The sequence below is a fragment of the Phytophthora ramorum genome (genome assembly GCF_020800215.1).
Source record: "Phytophthora ramorum isolate Pr-102 chromosome Unknown Phyram_PR-102_s0005, whole genome shotgun sequence".
NCBI lineage: Eukaryota > Oomycota > Peronosporomycetes > Peronosporales > Peronosporaceae > Phytophthora > Phytophthora ramorum.
This window is the reverse complement of record NW_027150651.1, coordinates 912,185-938,986: the sequence shown is the minus strand read 5'-3', so window position 1 is coordinate 938,986 and position 26,802 is coordinate 912,185. Positions and strand designations below refer to the sequence as shown.

The 26,802-nt window shown below is 54.0% G+C and overlaps 9 protein-coding genes across 9 annotated transcripts; 4 read left to right on the top strand and 5 right to left on the bottom strand.

Annotated features, from left to right (window-relative positions):
• Window positions 1-489: 489 nt before the first annotated feature.
• KRP23_5988 (uncharacterized protein) lies at window positions 490-1,613 on the top strand (the record flags this gene model as incomplete). The annotated part of the gene is made up of 5 exons (XM_067891120.1): window positions 490-581; window positions 650-685; window positions 753-810; window positions 881-961; window positions 1,023-1,613. 5 exons carry the CDS (start codon window positions 490-492, stop codon window positions 1,611-1,613), a joined length of 858 nt encoding a protein of 285 aa, XP_067745507.1.
• A 287-nt stretch (window positions 1,614-1,900) lies between these two features.
• KRP23_5987 (Phosphatidylinositol 4-kinase beta) lies at window positions 1,901-5,368 on the bottom strand (the record flags this gene model as incomplete). Its single annotated transcript, XM_067891119.1, has 2 exons — window positions 1,901-5,174; window positions 5,250-5,368. 2 exons carry the CDS (start codon window positions 5,366-5,368, stop codon window positions 1,901-1,903), a joined length of 3,393 nt encoding a protein of 1,130 aa, XP_067745506.1.
• A 450-nt stretch (window positions 5,369-5,818) lies between these two features.
• Window positions 5,819-8,610, top strand: KRP23_5986 (Ribosome biogenesis protein bop1; the record flags this gene model as incomplete). Its single annotated transcript, XM_067891118.1, has 5 exons — window positions 5,819-6,274; window positions 6,348-6,499; window positions 6,572-8,254; window positions 8,366-8,468; window positions 8,551-8,610. The coding sequence occupies 5 exons, from the start codon at window positions 5,819-5,821 to the stop codon at window positions 8,608-8,610; spliced, it is 2,454 nt and encodes an 817-aa protein (XP_067745505.1).
• Window positions 8,611-9,213: 603 nt separating this feature from the next.
• Window positions 9,214-9,828, bottom strand: KRP23_5985 (uncharacterized protein; the record flags this gene model as incomplete). The annotated part of the gene is made up of 1 exon (XM_067891117.1): window positions 9,214-9,828. One exon carries the CDS (start codon window positions 9,826-9,828, stop codon window positions 9,214-9,216), a length of 615 nt encoding a protein of 204 aa, XP_067745504.1.
• A 1,676-nt stretch (window positions 9,829-11,504) lies between these two features.
• Window positions 11,505-12,050, bottom strand: KRP23_5984 (Protein-arginine-phosphatase; the record flags this gene model as incomplete). The annotated part of the gene is made up of 2 exons (XM_067891116.1): window positions 11,505-11,838; window positions 11,911-12,050. The coding sequence occupies 2 exons, from the start codon at window positions 12,048-12,050 to the stop codon at window positions 11,505-11,507; spliced, it is 474 nt and encodes a 157-aa protein (XP_067745503.1).
• A 376-nt stretch (window positions 12,051-12,426) lies between these two features.
• KRP23_5983 (uncharacterized protein) lies at window positions 12,427-14,790 on the bottom strand (the record flags this gene model as incomplete). Its single annotated transcript, XM_067891115.1, has 8 exons — window positions 12,427-13,027; window positions 13,097-13,266; window positions 13,337-13,618; window positions 13,701-13,883; window positions 13,941-14,024; window positions 14,099-14,375; window positions 14,449-14,650; window positions 14,730-14,790. The coding sequence occupies 8 exons, from the start codon at window positions 14,788-14,790 to the stop codon at window positions 12,427-12,429; spliced, it is 1,860 nt and encodes a 619-aa protein (XP_067745502.1).
• Window positions 14,791-20,380: 5,590 nt separating this feature from the next.
• On the bottom strand, window positions 20,381-20,944 carry KRP23_5982 (Ran guanine nucleotide release factor; the record flags this gene model as incomplete). Its single annotated transcript, XM_067891114.1, has 1 exon — window positions 20,381-20,944. The coding sequence occupies one exon, from the start codon at window positions 20,942-20,944 to the stop codon at window positions 20,381-20,383; it is 564 nt and encodes a 187-aa protein (XP_067745501.1).
• A 220-nt stretch (window positions 20,945-21,164) lies between these two features.
• On the top strand, window positions 21,165-22,597 carry KRP23_5981 (RuvB-like 1; the record flags this gene model as incomplete). Its single annotated transcript, XM_067891113.1, has 2 exons — window positions 21,165-22,073; window positions 22,142-22,597. 2 exons carry the CDS (start codon window positions 21,165-21,167, stop codon window positions 22,595-22,597), a joined length of 1,365 nt encoding a protein of 454 aa, XP_067745500.1.
• A 319-nt stretch (window positions 22,598-22,916) lies between these two features.
• KRP23_5980 (uncharacterized protein) lies at window positions 22,917-25,093 on the top strand (the record flags this gene model as incomplete). The annotated part of the gene is made up of 7 exons (XM_067891112.1): window positions 22,917-23,024; window positions 23,109-23,196; window positions 23,268-23,554; window positions 23,620-23,697; window positions 23,778-23,887; window positions 23,966-24,111; window positions 25,065-25,093. The coding sequence occupies 7 exons, from the start codon at window positions 22,917-22,919 to the stop codon at window positions 25,091-25,093; spliced, it is 846 nt and encodes a 281-aa protein (XP_067745499.1).
• Between the last annotated feature and the right edge of the window lie 1,709 nt (window positions 25,094-26,802).

Genomic DNA, 26,802 nt, shown 5'->3' with positions numbered 1-26,802 from the left:
CGGCATGAGGCCTGGCCCTTGATGTGAAGCTACTGCTGGAGACGGTTGTACCAAGTCACAATGGACTCGAGCCCCGAAGGGCTTTTCGTCCGACATGGCTACATCTCGAGACACTGTGTCCACGTATTTAGTGCAGTAGCGGATACACATGTACTTTGCCACCCACCACTTCCTTGCTGAGTCACCCACTTCCAGCGGAGTCTCCAAGTTGGCGTCTCCGAGCTTTATCGGTTGCATGGCCTCCATGGTTAATGCCCCATAGTGACCGCATCTCCGCTTCTCGCTTGAAGCTTACGCCACGCCTCCAATAGCCAAGTGCACCATTGCACCATGAAAATCCATCGCAGCGTGTGACTTGCAGCGGCCATGTGGGCGCGGTATGGGTTCATTTTCGTCCAATCATGTCCCGAAATCGCGTCCCAGAGCCGGCATCTGCCCAGCCACTTTCATTCCCGGACTTGCCATCGCTCGACCAACTTGCCGCCCGCCATGAGCATCGACTGGTCACTTGAGTGCTGCAACGACAAGCAGTTCCTGTCCATCTTCCTCATCATCTGCTACGCCGTCGCCATCTTCAAACTGTGCGGCCATCGATAGGTGCTCCACCGAGCTGTTTCATAGTCTTCTAACCTCCTTCTCTTTCTCCCAGATGGCGCGTATCAATCCTCCACCCGTTTAAAATCCTGTACGTAGCCATTGCTGCCGACGATTTGAGGGTTTCCTTATAGCTGACTGGGTTGTCGTGGCTGCAGAACGGTCTTCCTGCACGAATTGGGGCATGCGACGGCTGCGTGGCTCACTTGCGGCAGCGTACGAGACCCCCGACCTAGTATGATATGAAACAATTGACCTGATGCGACTATTGCCGCTTTGCCCATAGGTTAAAGGAATGGAGGTGCACCCGGACGAGGGCGGTGTGACCAAGACTGTCGGCGGACTGCAGTGGGTCATCCTCCCAGCTGTACGTCGCTGTGGGGAAATTGTGCTTTTGGCAATGTACTGACGTCGTCAATTGGTGGCAGGGGTACCTGGGATCGGCAGTGTGGGGCATGGCGCTGATGATTGCGAGCGCTGACAAGACTGCATCGGAGGTGGCAGCGGGCGTCCTCGTCTTCTTCCTGCTCATCTTCATCTTCTACGCGCACAACGGCTACCTGAGGATCCTAAATTTCTGCTTCATCCTGCTGCTCGCGGGCTTGCTGGCACTCAACATTTGGACGACTTTCGACGCGCTGCAGTACGTGACGCTTTTCCTGGGCGTCATGAGCTGCCTCTTCTCCGTGTACGACATTTGGGACGACCTCATTTCGCGACGAGTGAACGAGAGCGACGCGTCTGTCTTTGCCAAGATGACTCATACGTCGAGTCGCTGCTGGGGGGTTATCTGGGGCATTATCGCGCTCGTCTCGCTCGTCGCTGCCGTTTATTTCAATTTGCTGGTTGCACAGGACTCTGGCGAGTCGATTACGAACATCTCCGACGCCTCCACAGGCACGAAGATCGCCCTTGCCTGCGCCGTTATCATCGTGGCCCTCGCCGTGCTGCACACTGGATTCACGCGGAGATGTATGCTGCGCAAGCGTGAAGGGTTCAGGGGCTACTTCTCCGCATAGATATTATCGTGGCGATGCCAGTACTCGAGTGCCTTCATTATCCGGTACTGGGGTGCGTTTTACGCGGTGGAACTTGGGCCAAATGATATTTCTTCGTCTCCGTTGTAGATTTCTTTCCTGTGTCGTTATCACTCTTTACTGATGGCGCTGGAAACCAGGCCACACTTCTCTACGATATCTACCAATACACTGTACCTACCAACTCACTGCGAGCACGTTCTAAATGCTTAAGGCGTCATCCTCAAAATCTCTTTGTTCGGGTTTGTCTTGCTGCCTTCTTGCCATCTCTATGGAAGGATGCCGTTGGTCATGCGCTGGAAATTGTCGTATTGACGAGTGCTATAGTTGTTGTTGCTCTTGCGGATAAGTGATAGCACGTGCGCCACGGTTTCTTGCTTGGATAACGACAGCTTGAAGCGTGAGCGCAGGCGCAATAAAATATAATCAGCGTCGATGCCCAAGAAGCACGGGTATGGCGACTGACGTGACATAACATCCACGAGGTCACAGATCTCGTCACAGTGCTGTTGGCACGCCAGGAAACCCCGCGTGCAGAGCGTAACATACTCCTTGAAGCCTTCGGAGTCTTGGCCACCCATAGTCTCTACCATTTCGGCCGTCAGTTTGAACGGCGCCGTCTCGATGCTAAGCATTCCACCCGGAGCGATACCAAGCAAGAAACCGTAGTCGATATGGATAATATGGCCTTCGTTGTCCAGCATGATGTTGCCATTATGCCGATCCTTGATTTGAAGGAAGTAGCACACAATCGAGTATCCTGCCATGGACTGGATGTATTTCCGTTGTGCTTCCTTGAATCGATGTGAATCCGGCGGTCCGTAGGACTTTTCAAAGTGATGAAGCAGAGAGACATACCCTTCACGCTTCTTCAGACCATCCAGAGAAATAGCGTTGATGAGGGTCTCAATCAGTCCCGTGGACGAGCTCGTAGCGATGATGCGGTACCTCTTCACCCACATAGGCAGATTTGCTCCCCTGAAAATCTCGACAAACTTCTGAATCAACTGCAGAGTAAACACCTCCTGTCGAAGATCGTCATTACTCTTGCCAATCATTGACACGATATCCCACCCAGGTAGGTGCCCGTAAGGTGATGCGGCACACAGCCTTGTTCGTTTGGAGCTCCACGATTCGCCAAAGGCCGCCTCGAAGTCTCTGCGGCGGGCCTTTTCACGCTCCACGGCCTCTGCAGTCAAATCACCCGTAGCCAAGTCCATTTCCAGTGGAGCTGTCGGCGCACCATCGGTTGTCGTTCCACTATCCACGGTAGCGCCCACTGTATTTTCAATTAGTATCGGAGGCGCCGTTGAAGGTGTAGAACAAATATCGGGAACATCAATAGGCGTCTCAGGAACTGGGGCCCGGCGAATTGCAGCGACTGGTGTTTGATATGGTTCTGGAGCGATAGGAGGAGGAATTATAGTTTCAGCTTGGATTTCCTCCACATCATCAGCTTCTCCAGCAAAAGCTTCACTGGCTTGGTGACCAATCAGCTGACCAATCTCATCGTCCTCGACGTAGTTGACCTCAGAAGATTCCAGCGCACCGTTTCCGTTCATATTCTGCCTTGAGGGAGACCGCGGTGATTCGGGAAGCGAGGTATCTTGCTGTTGGTCGTCGGTGAACGGGTTGCCACGAATTACCTCGAAGATCAGCAAAATAGGAACGCGAGCCTTCGTCGAGAAAGCGGTGCCTTCCTTGGTAGGTATCCGCACAATACGTTCGAATGGGTCTGTTGCCTTTACCAACGGCACATACGCCATGGGAGGGAGATGCAGTTTCTCCAAATACGATGGGAGTTGTTGTTTTCGATCCTGAATGGACGGCACGAAGCGCAGAGCCTCAGCAATGTCAGTGATTTGCTCCACAAAATCACATTCGTCAGCGAAATGTTTTGCCAACAAGTGCTTATCCGTTTGGCTCATTCGACGCATAGACTCACTGAAGATGCTGGTTGGCTGGTTATCGGTGTCCTCTTCCTCAAGAACCGACAATCGTTCATCTTGTTCATAGTCGTTATCTGTAGGATGCGAGATCAGCATAGAATCAAGGTCTTCCTTGGGTGTCAACAAATGCTGTTGGAAGCGCGAAAAATCACGGAATCGACTATCGACATCAGCATCCGACCCGCTGCGATCGGTGCCATTCCTAGCCAATGGCGGGGACAATGGTGGGTATGGATTCATAGCTGCAGGAGAGCCATTGGCGAGAGCGCTGCTTTGCGCGAGACGACGGTGGGTCGCAATCTCCTCTGTCAATTTAACGATAACTTGCAGCTGATCATCTGTGGGATTCGGCAGATTACGCTTGTGCCCCTGGGCTGTCTCCTGCTGCGGATCGCGACTGAGCACGGTTGCACGGTCTACACCGGCAACCTCGCGCTCAATCTCGACCATCAATCGCACCACACGTGGGTATTTATCCTGCATGTCCTTGGGTTTCCTCGGATCAAAAGAGTCCTCCAGCGCGCCTTGTAGTTGCCAGCGAAGAAGAAGAGCTAGGTGGATAGATCGCGAGCACACCGACAGGATGAGCTCGTCTAGCCAGAAAATCTTTTCAAAGTCAAAGTTCGGAATCGATAGGTACGCGTGCACGATCTGCGGCCAGTAGAATTCCACTTGGTTGATACGCGTGTACGAAAAATGCAACAGCTTCTCCACGATAGGCTTAAACAACAGAGGGTCACTGTCCAAATAGCGATGCAGCAGAATCACAGCACGATAGACGCTAAAGCTGCGCACACGGAACTCGCGGTGTAGACCTAAGATTTTCAGGTCTAGAGGTATCTCTGGATGGTCCATGGTGTGATCATAAAAGCGTCGATCCTTCAGCAAGATCTCTTCACATTCTTCAGCAGTAATTACCTTTGCTTTGAGCAAGTCAATAGCAATCTTTGCAGACTCAGTCTGCAGCGGACGCTTCGGCATGATGAGCTCAATCGGAGCCTCTGGATTCAACGGACGCGGATACAAGCAAATACCAGCCTTCAGTCGCTCCATCATCGCACGCAAATAGTTAATGTAATTCTGTGCCTCATAGCAACGGTCACACACTCGCTTGGCGTAGTAGTGCGACCTCTGCGGGAGCGGCACTTTGTGCGTCGTAAACTTGTCACAAAACAGTCCATCACAACTGTTACATTTGTACAGCAACGCAGCAGCAGTCGGGGCCAATTGCCCCGCAGAAGCAGCCTCTGCTACCAACTGCGTGCAGTCCGGACACTTGCACGTCACATCTGTCTCACTCGATGGCACCGTCACGGTGCTCACGGGCGAGATCGACACATCCAGCGTCGCGTGCTGAAAAAAAGCTGCTGTAAGGCGAGGCACCGTGGTCTCCACTGACGTCTGGATGGCACGGATCCATTTCTCTTTGTCCATGGCCGTGTCCGCGTAGGCGTAGAAGACCTTATTCTGCGCCGTGGCAAACAGGAAGCCGTGCTGGTAGATGTGCATGTTGCCTTTGCCGTCCCACTCCTGCACCCCCAAAACGTCCGCTTCGCCCTTGAGCCGCAGCATGTGATACGCGTCCTCCTGCGTGCTGCTCGCATCACAAACCCAAAGCAATTAGCACCAGCAGTCAGACTAGTACCAGAATACAAATCATATACTGTACCTATAGTATTGGAAGGAAGTGCCCACGAGGAAGCAGTAGCGCCGCAGCATGGGCGGGGGTGACGACGGACTCGTGCGGAAGGTCAGGTAGCCCTCACAGCTGGCGCGCGGGGCCTTCATGGAGCTCCACGAGATCAGACGCGGTCTAATACGACGGCGGCGTCTCGTGGTGCTGCTGAGTGTTGATGTGCGCTCGCAACGGGGCGCGCAATGCCGATCTGCGCGTGGACTTGGGCGACGGCTGATTACTCACCTCCGACGCACCCAATACACACGATCAACGGATCACCGGACAGAGCAGACGGCGGGGGGCACGAAGAGTCTGAAGCGGACGGCCACGCGACGCTAGGGACGCGTATGGGGAGAGGGAGCGCGGGCCGAGAGCGCGCGAGCCTTCTCTCTTCAAGTGGGCGTTGCGGTGTTGCGTGGGAGGGGGGAAGAGCGACCCGCGTTATAGTGGCGTGTCACAATCATGCGGGAATGGTACCATGAGTATGGTACACTCGGTTTTGCTGGTTGCGAGCCCACCAGCAATTCGTGCATCAACGCATTCGCGACTGTAGTAGACCGATGGCTCGCGGGAAAAAGACGTTGGCGGCACCGCTGAAGGCGTCCACGCCCAGCGTCAATGGCGGCAGCAAAAGCAGCAAAAAGACGGCCGGCGTGGCGCAGAAGAAGCAGAGCAAGCAGGTGAAGCCTTCCCCAAAGAGCCCCAAGAAGACGGTGAAGGTGGCGGTGAAGGCGGAGGAAGCAAGCGAGGGAGAGGAAGAAGACGAAGAGGCCAGCGATACTGAGAACAGCGACGACGCTGATGACGAGGAGGATGACGAGTTCGAGGACCAGGGATCGTCGTCGGACGATGACAGCGGCGACGAGGAAGAGGACGACGGCGACCTCACGGAGCTGGAAAAGAAGACGCGGCGCTTCACTGTGGACCGCGAAAACGAAGTGCAGAAGATGCGTGAGGACGGGTCGCTCCAATTGGCATCGCAGTTGCACGTGGACGACCTGTCGTCTGATGACGAGGTAGGCTGCCAATGCTTGATGCATGTGTTGCGACGTGTGAACTTATCCTTTGGTTGTGCTTTTGCAATGATAGGAAAATGTCAACACTATTGGTAACGTGCCACTTCGGTGGTACGAGGATTACGACCACATTGGTTACAATGTGGACGGCAAGAAGATCATGAAGTCGAACAATGGCGACGGCATTGACAACGCGATTGCCGCGAAGGATGACCCGAACTACGAGTAAGTGACATCGAAGCCGTAGGATTCCTCTTACCTGCAGACGTCTGACTGTGTGTTTGTCCTTCTTGACAGCCGCACCGTGTACGACGCTTACAACGACCGTAAGATTGTCATTTCGGAACGTGACATGGAAATCATTCGTCGTATGCAGGCGGGTGCATTTGCACACCCGGAGTTCGAGGCTTACCCGGACTATGTGGACATTTACTCGTCGAACAAGATGATCCACTCCATGGGCAACGAAGTTGAACCCAAGAGCCGTTTCTTGCCTTCGAAGTGGGAGCGCATGAAGGTCATGAAGATCATGAAGGGCATCAAGGAAGGTCGCATCAAAATCGATGAGGAGCCAGAGAAGAAGCCCGATGTATACCAGATGTGGTTCGATGATGACCAGGCGCAGACTCGGAAGGGTCCTGCTCACGTACAGGCTCCGAAAATGCCGCTGCCCGGACACATTGAGTCGTACAATCCTCCTGATGAGTATCTGTTTACTAAGGAGGAGCGTCGAGCTTGGGAGGAGGCCGAGCCGGAGGACCGCGAAACTAACTTCATGCCGAAGAAGTTCAAGTCGCTGCGTGAAGTGTGCGGTTACAATGGCTTCGTGCGTGAGCGCTTTGAGCGTTGTCTGGACCTGTACTTGGCGCCGCGTGTGAACAAGCGTAAGCTTAACATCGACCCCGAGTCGCTTGTGCCGGAACTGCCGAAGCCTCAGGACTTGCGTCCTTTCCCAAACACACTGGCGCTTGTTTTCAATGGCCACACTGGTCGTATCCGATCGCTGGCTGTGGACCCGTACGGCCAGTACGTGGCCTCGGGCTCGGACGATTTCACTGTGCGCATCTGGGAGATCGAGACTGCGCGTTGCCTGCAGGTGTACAACGTTGGTGCCGTGGTGCACAAGCTGTCATGGAACCCGAACAAAGACCACCAGTTGCTGGCTGTCGCGGCTGCTAAGAAGGTCTTCATTATCGCTACCGGAACGGGTAGCGCGGATCAGACGGAGCTTACCAATGCCCTCGTGGGCGACGCCGACGAAAGCATTCAAACGTCCTCCGAGAAGGATGACAAGACAGATAACGCCGATGGCGACGTCCAAGTCGTTGATGAGGATGAGGCCACCGTAGAGGCTGACGCGCTTAAGAAGAAGGTGCCTGTGACTTGGCGATTCTACAGTGGCACGAAGGACAAGCACAAGTCAAAGAAGGCTGCAGAGCGACCGTGGCTTGAGCGCCGCGTGGGTACTGGTATTCGTGTGGTGCTGCACCACACGAGCGACGTGAAGGACGTGGCCTGGCACCACAAGGGTGACTACCTCTCGACGGTTGCCCCTGGCGCCGGCTCCGGAGCGGTGCTAATCCACCAGCTCTCAAAGCGCAAGACTCAGAACCCGTTCCAGAAGAGCGTGGGCCAGGTGCAGTGCGTGCTGTTCCACCCGTCCAAGCCGTTCTTCTTCCACGCCACCCAGCGCCATGTGCGCGTGTACAACCTTGTGAAGCAGTCGATCGTGAAGAAGCTATCCTCCGGCGTCAAGTGGATCTCGAGTATGGCCGTGCACCCGAACGGAGACCACCTGCTTGTGGGTAGTTACGACCGGCGGTTGTGCTGGTTCGACCTGGACCTGTCCTCGAGGCCGTTCAAGACGCTCAAGTACCACGAGAAGGCTGTGCGCGACGTGTCGTTCCACGGCAAGTACCCGCTCATGGCTTCTGCCTCGGATGACGGCACCATTCACATCTTCCACGCCATGGTCTATTCGTACGTATTGCTTGGCTCTTGCATTTTCACAAGTGGCTTCACTGAGGCGAGCCAGAAGCGATTAATTGAGGTGCCTAACTGCTAACTCATGTCGTGGCGTGATCTCTGCAGGGACCTGATGAAGAACCCGCTGATCGTGCCGCTCAAGATCCTGCGTGGCCACGAGGTCTCCGGCGGCCTTGGCGTCATGGCGCTGGCCTTCCACCCCGTCCTGGTACGTTCCTTCTGCCGCTCAAGCAACGTCACGCCATTACTACCGATCTAACTCTTGTTGCAATTTGTGTTGATTCGCTCAGCCGTGGGTGGTGACAGGCGGCGCGGACGGTTCCATCCGCCTCTTCCAGAACATTCACTAACTCGCCCGTTGCAGCGACCGATGAATCCGAGCAACCGTCCACAAGACGTCGGCAGCGGTGCGCTTCTGCAGCTTTCGAAGGAGGAAATGCGCGCTGCCGTCTCGGCGTGGGCAGCTAGCAACTGTGACGATTTCAACTAATAGACAATGTGCCTTTGAAACCTCAATGCTCGATGCCATAGAGACGACGATCGTTTGTGCCTCCGTTTTGAGCTGCCGGTAAGCGGTAAGGCTCAGGCGAACAGCAAATTGCGCCAGGCTCATGATGACGGCACACCTCGCCTTTCCTAAGCTGAAAGCCAGTGCACTGACGCCGCTGCAATGCTACAGCAGCATGGACACTTTGGTAGCATGACATGTGAAGTCCTTAATTTATTTATCATGTAAAGGAAGAGGAAGAGTACGCGACAGTCTCAGTCAAGCTAAGCTACTCGGTCCAAGCGGATGGAACAGTCCTCCCTCCATCTGCACGCATCAGAATACACCACCACGGGGCTCTACTCGCCGGGAGAAAGAGACCACAATACTTGATCATCGTCGTCCGCCCGCTTGTCCCTTTTCTCGGCGAGGCTGCACGCAACTTCCAGAGAGCCACGCGTCCGTCCTAGTTCTTCTTGCCCATGCCCGGGATTCGGAACCGTGAGCGCTTAGGAGCTGCTGCAGGCATCGGCGGCGGCATCTGGCCGTATCGCACGGGGTACTGGTACTGGCCGCCTAGGGTCGTGGCCGGGTATTGCTGCTGCTGTTGGGGCTGACCATACTGCTGCTGTTGTCCATATTGCTGCTGCTGGGGCTGACCATACTGCTGCTGCTGGCCGTACTGCTGCTGAGGCTGGCCGTACTGCTGCTGGGGCTGGCCGTACTGCTGCTGGGGCTGGCCGTACTGCTGTGGCTGGTTGTTGCCGTAGCCGTATGTCGGTTGTTGTTGTTGCTGCTGCTGTTGACCGTACGTCGAGTTCTGCGGCGGGTACGTACCCGTGGCCATAACCGGCGGGTAGCCGGCGTTGTTCATGGGGTTGGGGCGGTTCTCCTCGTCCGAGTTGCGCTGGTTGGCGTTGGAACCCCCGCGCTTGTTGTTCATGGCGTAGAGCGAGCCCTCTGTGGGCTCTCCGTCGCCGTCCAGCAGGCTGGCGCCGTCCACTTTGCCCTTGCGGTCCAGCACCGTGTCGCCTGAGAGCACCGCGCGGTCCGACTTCTTCTTGCGCAGGAATCCCACCATGGTGAGAATAAGGAGGGCAGGTGGACGGTTGCGTGTGTAGATAGCAGAGCGAGGGGGCCGCTGCTGCTGAGTACCGAGAGCTTCCTTGCGGGGACCGGGACGATTCAAGTATGGCAACGCGCGTGCGTTTGGCTTCGAGTGACCAGCCGGAAACTGCGCCCCCCTGCCGCTCCTCTTCTATGCTGAAGAGATTTGTCGCAATTTTGTGGAAATGCGGCACTGGGCGTTTGTATGGAATTTCACGTCAGCGCGAAAAGGCGCCAGCCCAGAGGCCCACTGCGGCTCACCTAGTCTCGAACTCCACAGCCAAATCCACGTGGACGCACACGAGCGAGAAAGCTTGCTGACAGATGGCCACCAGACTGGGAGTGACTATGCCGGCCTGTCGTACGGTTGTGTCGCTCTACAACGAGGGCTAACAAGCCGAGTCTGTGCGTAAACCGCAGCGGCAGACTGCAACTTGTCGTGCAATGGGTTTACGACTCGCAGCAGGGCATGTACCTGTCCGTCGCTGGGAGAGCTCCGAATTACTGCTACGTGCACTGCAGCTTTCCACGAAAGCAGACCATCTGACAACACACCGTTGCCAGCTCGCAAGCCGAAAACAGCGGTTTAAGACGAGGGTTTCAGCTGCGGACAGCGGAGACCCACGACGACGACGAGATGGCGAAGCCAAGCCAAGATATTGCATCCGAGGGTTCGTTCTGTCGGCTGTCGCCGCGCTTAGCTCAACTTGCCTGGGCGTAGCACCGCGTCAACACGGTTGCGTCCGTTTCCACCGCTGCGCTAGTGCGAAATTCAAGTTTCAATTTTTAAGTTGCAGTGTCATCGCAGTGGTATCTTACGTATCCAACGCGACTTTTTGAGGCTGAGACATGTGCAACAAAATGGCGAGTAATTGCAGCGAGACCAAGCACCACAGCCTCGCTGGCAGCAAGTTGCTGCTCGCTACGCTCGGCCTAGTCGTCGTCGCCTGCTATGACCAAAGAGCTTCACGTCCCGGGACGTCTGTGGTTCACGACGCTCAGCCCAGTCGATGATGCTTGACCGATCACATCCTTCAGACGCGGACTCGCTGTCTGTCTGTACGTCACCGCAATGACCGCCCGAGGACAACTTCAACCACACAGCCTCACAACGACGGCAGCCAGCCCGTGCAGCCACTTTTCGATCGCCCGCATTGAGTCGAGGCTCGACATCCCAGAAGAGCTCTCTCGCCGAGTGCGTGGCCTGAATGAGTCTCTACACCAGCACGTAACCAGACCAGCCAGCACCAACGTTGGCTTCGTACTACCTCCACGTGTCCAACGTGCGACCGAGCGTTGCATCGAGCAGCTGTGCGGCCTGGGCAACGGGCTGCACAATGGCCTGCATTGACGGTGTGCCTGGACTTGCACGGCAAGATGCAGTGAATCTGGCCCTGCGGCATTTCTATCAACAGAAGGAACAGCAAAGTCCGCGAGGGTTGGACGTAAGTCAACAACCAAGTTCTTCACTCATTACCGGTCCTGTAACGAGTTGATATCAACACACTTGGTAAGAGCATTAGTGTATTAGCACGCTACACGACCATCTCAGTCAGGTTGGCGTGGTGACTGTTTGTGAGGGTGTCTCTGTGTAATGGTGGTTCCAGTGGCGACCGGGAATCTGTACTGCTATGCTGCGGGTTAGTGTCTTCACCACGTCACGTGTTTGTCGAGGAAATCCCGTGTCATCTCCTCGTTCTGCGCTATGTTCTCCATGTAGGTATCATAGGACATGTGCCACGGATCCGGCACGTCTCGCGTGAAGACGGCGAGCACGCTATCTCGCTCTGTGATCTTCGGGAACTTCTCCGTGACCTTGAAGGCCATCCCGCTCGCCACGCACACCACGTAGTCGGCGTTCATGCACATTTCCTCTGTCAGCAGCCGCGAGCGGTGAGCCGACAGGTCCAACTCGTACTTCTTCATCACGTCCACCGCGAACTTGGACGCGGGCGAGCCCTCGCGGTCGAACACGTCCGTTAAACTGCACGGCGAAAACAACCATCAGCAATTTCGGCAGCCTCCGCAAGTTCCTAACAGCGAGGTTCGCACGTACGCTGCCGACCGGATGACAATGCCCTTCTCTTCCTGCTGCTCGCGCGACATGTTGAGCTTGCGCCGGAAGTACTCGACAGCGAAGAGCTCCGACACTGGCGAGCGACACGTGTTGCTTGTGCACACGAACACGATGTTCATGGTCTCTTGGCGTGTGCGGTGCGGACACAATTCTGATGTGGAGAGCTTGCTGCGACCCGCCGCCCAATGGTTACAAAGACTCCACAGCCAGCAGTAAACGAACGGGGCTGGAGGTGACAATTTCGTTCCCGCTCGCCTTGTTGGCGTCGCCGACTTCAAGCGCGATGGCCGTCGCATGCGTGCGGAGTGGATTTGCAGCAGATTTCCAGGCGACCGCCTGAAAGCTTTCGACCGGCATGAGCGACAAGCAATATATCTACATGCACGAGCAAATGCACACGAATATGCACAATTTGGTGGCGAATTTGCCACACGGGAACTATATTTGAAATGCCACGAATGTGCTTCCAACGTATCCAATGCAACCGCAGCTAGTTTACTGGAAGCGCTGAACGACCTTCGCGTACGGGAATGGTCCCAAAAACTCGCTGTGGTTTTGCTTCTTGGTAGACGCCTTGAGCAACGAATAGTCGAGTTCCGTGTGCAAGTCTTTGTTGGCAGCGTACGACTGTGGATCCCACTGGATGTCGAAGCTGTTGACGAAGAAGCCCTGGAATTGTGCGATCCATTGACGCAACGCCATGTACGGGATGAAGTAGAAGCCGCACCGGTCAGTGTCGTTCTCCTTCACCTCCTCATCAACGGGTGCCAGAGTAAGCGCGATGTAGACCTCTAGCATTGGAGGCAGGCACATCTCGCGTGCCACATGCTGCTCTGCCGAGTACTCCCACAGGCACATGACAGTCATGCGGTCGCCCCAGTCCGTCGTGTTGCGAACGAAGTAGGTGAAGTCGCTATCCGTACGACATAGCTCTGAGTCCTTGCACTTCAGATGTAGTGGCTGAATATTGACGTCTGCGAACACTTTTGTCTCGTCCGAGAGGCAGTCTTCGATACCTTCATTATACTCCAGGGTGTTGTTCGCTTGCTGCTTGAACGAAATGCCTTCATTGCCGCACTGGTACCAGTTGAACGGGCTAGATAAATGTACCAAACAGAAACAGTTAGTTAGTCATTTTACAGAGTAACCATGCTTCGCAACGTACTTGTAGCTGTTGGGGCAAACCGAACGCTCTTCCCAATCCGAAACCTCCTGCATCCAGTATGCGAGAGAGTGACTGCCTTGATAGGGCCCATCCGCCCAGGAGTTCTTCACGATAAGTCCGCCAGTGAAGCCTTCGCGAGTAAGGAAGGCGTCATTGTAGCCTACAAGAAGCTGCCAACACAATTGCAAAAAATACCGGGTAAATGACGTAGTCGTCACACAAATCTGACAAATAACTTACCATGGCGTGACCACCCTCGATTGACATGCCACGGTGGCTAAAGAATTCGCCTTCCATGTTGCGGTTTCGACCTCCCTTCAAAGGAATGCAGCACGTCGTAGTAGCCATATCTCCTGGACACAGCGTACACGTTTCCGGCTGGCAGTGGCGATCATTCGAGAACGCGCCAATGCACGGGTAATAGTGAGTGACCATGGCGATCGGAGTGGAGAGAGGCATTGCTTGATTTTTGCGGACAAGGTGCTCCCTCACGGACATGTCTTCATACTTGGTCGTCATGCTCTACAATATCGAAATCGAAACAAAACACAGTGTTAGCCAACCTAATTTCCGATGTGATTCTTGACCGAGTCTCTTCGCTTACAGAAAGCTCGAACTTGAGCGGATTCCCAGCCGTTTGGGCGGCCTGGAGACCTGGACAAAGCATGTCGTTGCCGTCTTCGGCGTAGTATTCGCAGACAGATTGCGGGAATACAGACTCTTTGAGACCATTTTGTAGGTAATAAAGTTCCGGTACCTCTCCCCCCTCTGTCGAGTTCATCCACATCTGTATATAGCAACGTCAGCATTTGACAATAGTTCCAAACAATAGAATATGGCTGACCTCGTCACCCGCCACTCGGCAATCCTTTTGCTGCTGTGAGTCTGCATCACCGGTGCAAAGCTGGAGGATCTCCACGCCGTACGCCTGCAAATAACCACATCGATAATAAACACCGATGTTCTGCAACAACTTCACTCAAGGATATTAGTCCAACGTACCTGCTCAGAAAATGCAACATACTCATTAGGTTTGAGCCAGCCTTTGCGGACACCGTGTGCGCGATACGACTGCTCTAGGAACCCGATCGTCGCAAAGTCCCAGCACGTGCCACGATAAGCCTGATCCTGGCGCGGAGTCACGAAGTCCACCGCGAACTTGGATGGCAGCAACGCCATCGGGATCAAACCATTTTTGGAGACGAAGCTCATGGCCACCGGGTCGAAGTCCTCATGAGCAGCATTCGGCGCATCTTGGCGGGCTTCGCTGGCAGTCTCCCTGCAACAGCATTAGGTCAGTAATGATAACAGCCAAACGTTAACAACTCTTCAGATCTTTGCAAGGCACATACCGGTACACGCTGCTGCCAGCCTGAGTTTCCAGACGCGAAATCGTGTTGTTCATTGAGATACATAGGAACAGGAGCACGAAAAGCGCGACGCCGTTCACCGCATAGAAGACCGTCCGCAAAGGAAGGCGGGGCAGTGCACCGCGCTTATCAGCAACAGTGAGCTGTTGCGAGTGGACGGGCAATTCATCTCTGTCGTTGTTAGCTGGGTACAAGCACCATAACGCATTCGCAGACATCGTTAGCGTGCGATAAACAAACTCGCCTCTGGGCTCTAATCGTACCTCTCCCGGAGCCGTAGCGTAGCAGAGGACTGCGGTCTCTAGCGGAGACCGACCTCACCATTCGTCGTGCGGTGTAGGAGACGCGTTGAAGAATGACGTCTAGCAGCCGATCGGATTTCTGATCGGCAAGTACATCCGAAATATGCTTACCGTGTGCAAACGGACCAGCGAAGGACGCCATTTCTATCCAATCATATTCCATATTTTTCAAATTAGAAACGTTTGATTGGTTGTTTATGAGGTGCCCGTAAATGGCGAACGTCCGTTCATACACAAGGTTCACGGTATTTGTATCAAAAATGACTTCACTTCACTAAAGGAGAGCTGTCTGCAAAACGAGACCTGTAGCTCGAAGTTGACCGTCGTGACTGTGAGAATGCTATACCTATAGATATTAACATAGTTTTTCCTTCAAAACTGTCATCGCAGACTACTGTGCATCTACTCTTTGCAGCCATCGCCACCGGCGATCACGAGACACGCGGTAGAATCGAAAATGCTCATGAGGTTGGTCATGACGGACCAAATGAGCGAGAGCGACAGATACGCCACCGTGACAAACCCCATGAAGTAGCTAGAGCCTCCCAGACGCTTCATCATTTGGGTTTGTTCCTTCTGTCGGGGAAGCATCACCAGGAACGCGAGCGAGAACAAGTTGGCCGCCCACATGATAAGTACCGTAATGGTAACGTCGTGCCTTACTCCTTGGGAGTCGTTCTGGATCCGCTCCGTTGTCAGGTCGAATTGACCATTGACATTGCGGGTGATCGCAGTTGCAAAAGGCGTCGAGAGGTTGTAGACCGTCGTGAGCAGACCATACATGGCACCTTCGTGCCCTTCCGTGGACAGCTCGACGATGATGAAGGAGCCCACGATGAAGATGATACCTTGTGGAATTTGCTCAAGAATGGGAATTCCCATCCAGATCCACGGCGAACGGACGACATCCCAGATTGTCAGGAGCTTGCCCACAGCATCCAGGCTCACGTTGCAAATCATAGTCACGACCGCCGTACGCCGCCAGTCCCAGTCGCGACCGTAGTTGCCGGCAAACCAGACTGCGATGGCAAACACGCCCGTGTTGATGAAGCCGGCAATTTTATCTTCGAGCGGCGAAACGTTAGCCCAGGTGGTCTGGATCGGATAACCCGATACGTACGTGAATGACGAGAAAATACCCGAGAAGAACTGGTAGGCAATGTACTGGTACACGGCCCGTGTCTGTACAACGTCCCAGAGTTCGCACATGTAGTGCTTGAAGCTCTTGCTATCACCCGGGCGCTTCTCTTCGTAAATAAACATCCACGTGATCGGCACAATCGGCACAAGAGCGACTGCCACGATCAACATCATGATTGGGAACGTGAGCGAGAAGTTAAAATCGCCACCGTAGTCCTCGCCGTTGAAGCAAAATGCTACCAGAATGAGAGCGAGGTTGTTGAACACAAAGCGTGTGGTGTAGATCACAGTTTGGGTTCTTCCTCGAATTTCGAGCGGCTCGCGCTGCGCCAACTCCACCACAATGCCGTCGGCGCACACATCGGCCATCAGATACCCGAACGCGCAGCCCATCATTGGTATAACGTAGACGCTGCCATCGTCGGCTGCGCCGTAGTTGAGCGTGGCAATGATCTCGGGCGTGTAGTCCTCGGGCTTTATGTCTCGGTACGCTGGGTCGGTGAAGTACGGCTCGCCCTGGGGTGTGAGCACCATGACCAAAAGCATGGCTAGAGTGATGATCCAGCCGATGACCATGTACGGTCTACGGCGATAGCCATGGATCGGGAAGCAGTCAGACACGATGCCGTAGAAGACCTTGAAACTCCAGGGCAGCTGCACAAGCACAGAGGCTGTAGTGGTTTGGGAACCGGGGAGGTTGAGGTAGTTCTGCAGGAAGGGGTAGATGACGTTGGGCAGCACTCCGTCAATTAATCCAACGGCCGCGTACTGCGCGACAAGGCCGATATACTGCCTCGAAAAAAGTTTTGGTGCGCCACCGCTCCGGAGCGCGCCGCCTTCGATGTAGTCGTCGTACACGTAGCGCATTTTCCCGTAATGATGCGCGGGTTCCAGCGGCGACATGCTGCATTGCGAGTCTCCCAGCATCGCGGCCGCGTCAGGGTTGTACAGCTCAATCTGTTCCGGTAGTGGCATTTCGGTCTCCGTAGGCCTGAAATCAGACAGGCTCATGTGCTGAAGGCTGCGAATCGAAAACTACTGAGCGAGGGGATCTGCTTGCAGGGCAGATAGCATGGATAATCGCAAGTGGTGGACTCACCTCCAGGCAGATGCAGAGGTCGGGCCGACTTTTCCGCAGGATGTGCAGTGTTAGTGGTTCACCTCGCCATATTGGCCGCCATACTGGTTTGGCATCATCGAAACTTTCTCATGAACAGAGGACAAAACAGAGGGCACCGAACACACGCAAGAAATGCAAATTCGGTAGGCGACACTATCGATTGCCGCTGTTGTAACGGCGTTATTGCATGGACAGTAAGGCTTATTTAGCTACACCTACGCTGCGAAAGAAGGTTCGAGCGGACGAGCAGTGAGATTCCGAGTCGGAGTGCACATGGTAATTCGGCAAGGGCGTACGTATCCTAGACTCATGCCTGGTTGTAATTTGCTGGTTTGCTGGCTTGATGTAGTACGGTACCGGTGCTGGTATTCATACAGCAAACCACCAAACGACAACACCGGTGCAGCAAACCATTTGGTCAATCTGTCAACTGAGCTGCTCTCTGCAACTGGAGAGAGCACCTTCAGCTGGCAGGGGGTGCTGACCGTGACCGACCATAGGGTCCTCACTAAGCACTACTGACGTACTTGCACATACATCATACATGATCTACAGTACACGTAGGGGGTTGCACACATCTTGAGCTACCATACCTGGCCTACGGGCTGGAGAAGGCCTGAGGACGACCACTCCAACGGGTGGTCCCATTCCGCCCCACACGGTACTTCAGCCATGGACCGGTACAAGCTGGCAAGAAGTCATCGACGACTCGTCGCGTACGAGTTGTTGAGGAAGGCCGCGCACAGTACTCGGTGCGAAGAAAAAAGTTTACCGTTCATGCGGTTGTAGACCACCCAGCAGACGCAGGAGCACATGGCACGCATGGTAAAACGTGAAGCAGGCTTTTCGATGCCATGACTTGTTGTCGACTGTATTCAACAGAGACCTGGCATTGAGAATGGCATCGGACGACGCGAACTGGCTTGGCCGGCTCGAGGCAAACGCCAGAGCTTCGTTTCTTGAGCGGTCGGGCTACGGGATACCTTCACGATTTGAAAAGCCCGCCAATGTTGCACTGAACTGCTGGATGTACCAAACAGAGAGCCCGTCCGAGTCAAAGTCTCTGCTCGAGACTGTGAGAGAGGAACTCTGCCAAGGCAGCTGGCAGCCGTCGTCAGTCTCGAGGCTTCCTGCTCGATTTGTAGTTTCCCTGCGCGTTCAAGGTGGTACCCACCAAAGAAGGACGAAAACTGGTGGAGGTGTCGTGCCGCGAAGCGAAAACCAGGGCTTGCTCGTTTCCTGTGAGCTTAGATATTGGACGAGAGGCTATCCAGGCCCCGCGTTGGACTGCGAGGCGTGTGTACACTGTAAAAATCCGATCTTACCGCATTAGTCAAATTGCGTGACGAGAGGCACTCTACGACTGGTCTTGGTGGGTCTTGCGGGTCAACGGACAGGTACCACCGTCATGAAGGCATCGCGGACTGACACGGTGACATCGCAGCAGGCACCAATCGAGCTGTACAACGAGGACTCGTGCTCGTGGATGATCACCGATTCTCCGGACGATGGTTCGCCGTTCCCGATGACGTTCGAGGGCCAAAAGATCCGCTACATCTACGACGACTACATCGAAGGCGGCGCGCTCCGGAGCGGAGACGCTCCGAATCTGTTCTCGAAGAAGTACATCGGCCTTGTCGCACAGTACGCCGGCGTCGGATTTATTGACGGAGTGCTGCCCAACGTCATCTACCCCTTCCTGCAGAACTACCTCAACCTCCCCGGCTCCCAAACTACCACAGCGTTCGTCCTCGTACAGATGCCCTGGAGTTTCAAGGTCTTCTACGGCATCGTGTCTGACTGCTTCCCGATTCGTGGTTACCGTCGTCGACCCTATATTCTCGGCGGTTGGGTCTTCGCGTTGACCATGCTTGTGATACTGGCGCTCACACCTCAGGGTGAGCGGTACTTCACAGACCCAGCGTACCGAGACGTAAAGCCCGAGGACTACACGCCCGAGATCATCGCCACGATCAACTACGACGCAACCAACGACGGCAGTGTCTACGTTATCCCAATGATGGGCTGCGCGTTCGGGTACTTGCTATCGGACGTGTGCGCCGATGGCATTGTGGTGGAGTTGGCACAGCGAGAACCTCTTCAAGTGCGAGGCAAGACGCAGACGGTGATCTACACGACGCGGACAGTGTTCAACATGTTGGCATATATCCTTTTGGGTTTTTGCTTCAATGGTGCGGAATACGGCGGAGACTTTGACTTCTCACTGTCGTTCCCGATGCTGATGTTGATCGTGCTGATTGTGCTTTCGCCGATTGTGCCAGTCACCTGGTTCTTCCTTCATGAGGAGAAGAACGCTTTCGGGGCTATGAACTTCAGTCACTACATGCACACCCTTTGGGATGTCATCAAGACACGAGCCGTGTACCAGTACATCGCTTACCAGTTCTTCTCGGGCATTTTTGCTTCGTTTACTTACCTTTCCAAGAACCCGATCCAGAGGAACTGGGCGAACGTCTCGCCGATCGCCGAAAAAGTTGGAGGGCTGTTGTCAACGAGCGTGTACGCCACGTCGATTTGGTTCGCTGGCAACTACGGACGCAACTGGGACTGGCGACGAACGGCAGCGGTGACCATGATCACGTACGTGTCGCTGGATGCCTTTTGCAAGCTGCTGACGATCTGGAATGTCATCCGCTCGCCGTTTTTCTGGCTTGGTATCCCCATTCTGGAGCAGATTCCGCTGGGTGTGATTTTTATTGTGAGCTCCTTCATCATCGTGGAGCTTGCTACTGAGGGACACGAAGGCGCCATGTACGGCCTCCTCACGACGGTCTATAACCTCGCCATCCCGTTCGCCACCGCTATTACGCGCAACGTGGATAGTCTGTTTGACATTACCACGGAGCGAATCCAGAACGACAGCAACGAAATCCGAACTGACATGGCCATGACGGTGGTCATCATGTGGGCAGCCAACTTGTGTTCGCTCGGTTTTCTGGTGATGCTGCCCCGCCAAAAGGAGCAGACACGGGCCATGAAGCAACTGGGCGGCTCGAGTTACTTCATGGGCGTCGTCACGGTGTCGTATTTGATGTTCGCGTTGCTGTGGACGTGTTCGACGAGTCTGCTGAGCATCTTCGATTCCACTGCGTGTCTTGTCATCGCTGGTGGCAACGGTTGCAACAAGCCAAAGAGTCCGTAAGAAGTCAAATAAGTCTATCTAAAATGAAAACTGCAGCGCTAACCGCTGCCAATTGAGTCTCTTCACCCTCTCCACTCGAACATCTCTCATCTAGCACAAAAGCACAGCATACTGTAGCAGTAGCGCTCATTCTCCAAGAAAGTCTACACCATCTCCAACACAGCCAACTCGACGAATGCCACGTCCTCTTCACTGAAAAAGCGACCAGTCCTTGACCGCGAAGGACTGCAGCGCCTGCTTAAATATGGCGGCGGCCACCTCCGAGTTGTCCTCGAACTGAAAGGCGTCGCGGCTGCTGCTGGCCGGGTTGATGCGCATGGGTGCTGACATCGACAGCACCACGTCCGTGGTCACGCCAGGCAGCCGCACGTTGCCCAGGTACACGCGCACCACGTTCTTGGCGTGGTCGCCCTCCTTGAACTTGGCCACGCGCTGGTCGCCCACGATGAGCTGCGTGGTATGCGGCGCATCGACGGCGGGCGCGTTCCGAGCGTCGGCCGCCGCCTCCAGCAGTACCGTCACCTCGTCGGGGCCGCAGCCGTTGGACTGCGCCAGCTCGTTGAAGAAATAGCGCGCGCTGCGTGCGTCCGAGACGCTCTCCTCGTACTGCAGTAGCTCCACAATGACGCACTGGTCCGTGGCCGCGTTGGCGAAGACCTCCTGGTTGTCTGGAACCTGCCGGAACGAGCTCACGTCCGCGAAGCCCTCGGGGATCTCGCAGATCAGCGCGCCGCCGAACAACGGACGCAGCATCTTGACTTGGGTTGACACTTGACTGAGGGGTTGATGTGGAAGTGAGCTCTTGGGTTGACACTTGCCTGAGGAAAGTGACTATTGGTGTACCGTACACATATTTGGTATACACCAGTGGCCTGCGGCATCCAGCTATACTGTGTATAGATGTGTCCGATTAAGTATCCACGATTCGGATGGGTCGCGGCCATTAGATCGGAAATCAACCAGCAGCAGCAGCATGAAGATCGAGGAAGTGCAGTCCACGGCCAAGGCGCAGCGCATCGCGTCGCACACGCACGTCAAAGGTCTTGGTCTCGAGTCGGACGGCTCGGCGCTGCCCATTGGCTCGGGCCTCGTGGGTCAGGAGAAGGCGCGCGAGGCCGCGGGACTCGTTGTGGAGCTCATCAAGTCCAAGAAAATGGCGGGGCGCGCTTTGCTTTTCGCGGGTGCGCCTGGCACGGGTAAGACGGCCATGGCTCTGGGTATCTCCCAAGAGTTGGGGCCTAAGGTGCCGTTCTGCCCTATGGTGGGCTCGGAGGTGTACTCGTCCGAGGTCAAGAAAACGGAGATCCTGATGGAGAACTTCCGGCGAGCCATCGGCCTCCGCATTAAAGAGAGCAAGGAAGTGTACGAGGGAGAAGTGACGGAGATGACTCCAGAGGAGACGGAGAATCCCCTCGGCGGCTACGGGAAGACCATCTCCCACGTCATTGTGGGCTTGAAGACCACGAAAGGCTCCAAGCAGCTGAGACTCGATCCCAGCATCTACGAGTCGCTGCAGAAGGAGAAGGTCTCGGTGGGTGACGTCATCTACATTGAGGCGAACAACGGCAGCGTCAAGCGCGTGGGGCGCTCGGACGCCTATGCGACTGAGTACGACCTTGAGGCAGAGGAGTACGTGCCCATTCCCAAGGGCGACGTGCACAAGAAGAAGGAGCTGGTACAGGACGTGACGCTCCACGATCTGGATATCGCCAACGCCCGTCCGCAAGGAGGACAGGATATTATGTCCATGATGGGCCAGATGATGAAGCCCAAGAAGACGGAGATCACGGAGAAGCTGCGCACGGAGATCAACAAGGTCGTGAACAGATACATTGACCAAGGTGTGGCAGAGCTTGTTCCCGGTGTGCTATTCGTGGATGAGGTGCGTGATGCAGGTGGTCTTGTTTTGGAAGAGTGATGAACTAACTTTACATTTTTGTGCTGCTGTAGGTCCACATGTTGGATATTGAGTGCTTCACTTACCTGAACCGCGCGCTGGAGTCGACGCTGGCTCCGATCGTGATCTTCGCCACCAACCGCGGTGTCTGCCAGATCCGCGGCACCGACGTTTCGTCTCCGCACGGCGTGCCGCTCGACCTGCTCGATCGCATGCTCATCATCCGCACGATGCCCTACTCCGTGGAGGAAATGGTTCAAATTCTCAAGATCCGCGCTGAGGCAGAAAGCATCAAGCTCTTGGACGACGCCACGGTGCGTCTGGGCGAGATCGGTTCACAGACGTCGTTGCGATACAGTGCTCAGCTGCTGACCCCGTCCCGGATCCTCGCAGAGACTCAAGGCCGCTCCGACGTGTCGGTGGACGACATCGAGGAGACCAACGACCTGTTTAGCGACGCCAAGCGCTCGGCGCATGCACTCGCGCAGACGGAAGGATACCTTATGTAACGACAGACAAAGATACCTGCATCAAAGCGTCTGTCCGCCAAATACAATTGAAGGGTCACTCGCTCATTGACCTCTTGACTCGTGCTCTCCTCCTGTTTCGCTAGATGCAATGGAATCCATGAACAGTGAAGTTGTGCGGGAGTCTGCAATCTTCGCAGCACTGTCTCCACGAGGGTACTCACGACGTGAACGCCCGCCGGGGAACACGGACCTTCGAGGCGCTTCGCCAGCAGATGGTGGGGCTGTACCGAGTGGGTCGCTCCCACCGGTGACTCCACGTGATGTAAACGCCATTCTCCGAGCCCCACCGCAACAAAGCATGAAGATGTCGCCAAAGACACCTCAATCGCTGATGCTGTCGGTTCCCATGACAACAAGCGAGTGCTGGCTCGTGTGGAAATTCTTGTGCGATTGGGTAAAAACGCAGGTAAACATTTACGAGTGCAGCAACTCGAAGATATTATGATCGGACTACATGTATAATAATTGTTTGTGTGGCGATATGTCATAGCTCGCGATGGAAGTTCCTGCTTCGATCCCTGGTTTCGGGACGTTTTACCTACGGGTCCAGTCTTTAGGCATTCGTATCACGCTTTTTGGTAAGTGAAAATTCGAGCATGAGACTAGTACCCAGGTTTTGTGCAGTTGTAACTTTTTTCCGGCTTCGTAGAACCTGACAAGCAATTCCTCAACAAGTTTGGGCTTCTAATGGATTCGGAGATTCCTGACCCAGCACTTGTTGCCGTGCTGCCCCCAACGATGTCTAATTCCGACACATTGGCATCTACCGGTAGCCGTGGCCGAGCAGCTAGTGTTATCGGGCTCGGCAATGTCTTTGCATTTAGTTTCGTGGAAATGGCTGCATGCTGTGGGGACGCAGTCGATGCGAAAAGAGCTCAGGAATGGCTCACCGTGGTCATCCACAAACTGGGAAATGCTTTGAGTCAATGTGGCCGAGTATGTGCAAGCCCACATATTTGCTGGTTGCTTCTATCGCTAACATTTACCGCTACTTGCAATAGGTAGAACTAAATATCGGTGTCGGGGTAATCGTGTGTTCTGATCGTATCATTCGACGGCATCTACGCTCACACGATTCGGTATACGCACTATGCTATCAAGGCTAGATACATGATGGGAAAAGTTTGGCTAATGAGGTTTGTTTATGCCTACCGCGTAGCGTGCTTCTCCACGACTGGAGTATGAAATTCGAACAGGAGAAAGTGTTGTCAAACGAAACTTGCGGGCTCAAGCCGCTCTTCAAACCGTCCATACACCAACTAAGAACAGGCATGTCAAGGTTTACGATCGGTACTTTGTTGCAGCCAAACTAATTATTGCATGTGGTCTCTGTGTGCACGCTTGCAGGTTCTCTTTTTTATCGGGGTCCACCTTTTCTTCATCGATCCAGCTAAACCCTGTGGTAGACCGATCCAAAGACGTTCCAGACTTCTCGTTTGGGCCGCCAAACCCGCGACCACCGACATTTACTTCTGTGGGAGTTACTTCCGACAGTAGGTCGACTCCACTTTCGACTCAGCTAAAAAAGCGATATCAGCGATCACCCAGCCCGCTAATCAATCGTATCAGTACTCATGTGACCGCACCGCAACCACCAGCTTATGAAGGGCAAGCAGCAAATAGTACACCGCCAACGCAGAAGCAAACAGAAGAGATTTGGATGCCGCCGCAGCTATTTGATGGACTTAGTCGGACACTCTGTGTGGAACCTGATCAGAATGTGTCGTTCTTACTTCCCTCGAATCGTATTGGGTCGAACTTCACGGAGTCTGCAGTGTTTCTGATGACAGAGAAATCCGCGTCTCAATTCGGTCAGCAAACTCAGCACGTCGGGGGGTTGGTATTCATCGACAATCCGAGCTTCACTAATCTTCAGCTGCGACGCAAAAAGAAAGAGTCGACTGACAAGTCAATATCTGAACAACGATACTTCGAGTATTTGTCCGATGACAAACTAATTGATCCCCGCTTCCTTGCGCCGCTTTCTTCTGAGCTCGAGACAAGAGTTGTGACCGCCGCTGTGAAGTATATTGTGGGACCATCGAGTAATCATATCGAAAAGGTGATGGAAACAGCGCATGGTGAATTTACAGACAATTTCTACTCAAGCGCCAAGAAAGCGATTCTAAACTACCTCTTGATGCGGGCAACATCCTGTGAGCGGCTTGGAATTCCACACGGAGTACCAATTCACGCCGTCCTCCCAACAAAGTGGAAATGGGGCAGTAGCGATGGACCCAATGGCTGTCTTTCAGACTTAAAGGCTTTGGTTTTAAAACATGGGGGCCGACTCACAAACTCCAAGCGCCAAAGGAACACCTATGCGATCCAGCAAACATTAAACACGGAGCGTTCTCGTTACTCGGAGGCAATTCATAATAAGGCCGTGCGTCGTAAGCGTGTACAGTCAAAATTGATGTCGCTATTGGTTTTGTCGAACCCCCAGGTTCGGGCTCTACGTTTCATGTGGTATGACTTGCACACATCAGCCACATTGGTTGATCTCCCAAGCATTGAAGGGCTCAGCGATGTCATCGAACCCATGGATATCATTAAGTTTGAACGAGCTCAGCTCGCTTTTTCTGCGAAAATGAAAACCTTTGTCATGGAAAATTGGTACGTGAAAACTAAAATGATGTTCGAAAGTGCCGTCCGAGCCGAAACCTTTTCGATACACACATCAGAGGCAGCAGTGAACTTTCGCCTGTGCCACCTTTTCGACACCGTAGCGGCAGTAATGTCTCTCCAGCTCCGCTCGCTTATTATGAAGTCAATCCAAGCTTACGTCAAGTTTTTCGAGCTGTTTGGGACGATAAATGAAGATGAACAGGAAAGCGGCAGTCTACGAGCCCAGGGTCGGTCAGCGCTCTCTGGTTTGCAAACAACGCTGGTCTTGAATGATGGGCAAATACAAGTAAGTACCGCTTTCATTTAGCAATTATCTTTGCCACGCTAGCTGATGCGTATGATTTCTACTTACAGTTTCGAGACCCTCTCGTCGACATTCCAAGTCGCCTGTTGAACGTTCTTCACAACATACCCAAAATGTTTTACAACCTCGGACGCATCGAAACACAATTTGAGGAACCACTTGTGCTGTCCAACACTTCTTCACCATTTCTGTGGAACGTAGCTTCACAGGAGGACGACATCGTCGTTGCCACGATTCGAATTCGATCGATCATTGAGCACAACCTAACGTTTTTGCGAAAGCTGCAAAGCGAATACGACGTGTTCGCCCTGACACACCGTTACGTGAATTCTGTTGACTGTTTTCACCTGGAGGAAAACGGAGAACTAGAAACCTACCGGGCTGAGATGGAACGCGTGCAGGCAACCACTATGCAGCTCGCGATCGACAACAGACATTCACAAAATCTTGGTCTTTTTTCAGTCGATTGCCGCCTCGTGAACACCAAGTTACACACCGAACTTGCCCAGTGGACTATTCGACTGTTTCAAGCGTTTGAGCAGCGGACAGGTAGAATGAATGCTGAGCTTCGGCAGCAGTACAAGGAAATTGCAGCTCGATTGGCAAAGAAACCATTGGATTTGTACGAACTCGTCGATGCCGAGACATTTGTGCAGTCGCTAAAAGCAGCTAAGCTACAAGAACTTCAAGACCGGGGTAACTCTATCAAGCAGCGCCTTCGGTTCTTGCTATTTGAGCGAGAAAATATGCACATTGGTAATCTTGCAATTGACTGGCCTCCAGATGCACCGCCAAACGATGAAAGTGACGCTTCATCCGTACAGGTGGCAGGTTTCCGTCTCTCGGTTGATCTCCTCTCTTCGACAGCGAAGACTGTCAAATGGCGTAGTCATATTGAGAAGTTGCTGAAAGAAGCCGAATCGCTGCTTGTAAACGAACGTGCACGAATTGAGGCCATGTTTATTGCGAAAAGGTCTCGATTTCAGGCTGAAATTGAGGAGTTTGAGAGCGAGGTTAGAGGGTTTGCAAAGAAAGGAGATCTACGACATGCCGCTACGTATGTTGTTCAGCTTGCAAAAATGAAGGACAACATGTTTATTTTCCGGCAGGCGATGGAGACTATCGTAAAGGAAGAGCGAAAGCTACAGTGGAAGCCAACGGATTTCGGCAAACTCGATGATATAGCAGAGGAGATGGCACCATATGAGCAGCTGTGGAAGACCGTAAGAGAATTTCGCGAGATGAACTCGCG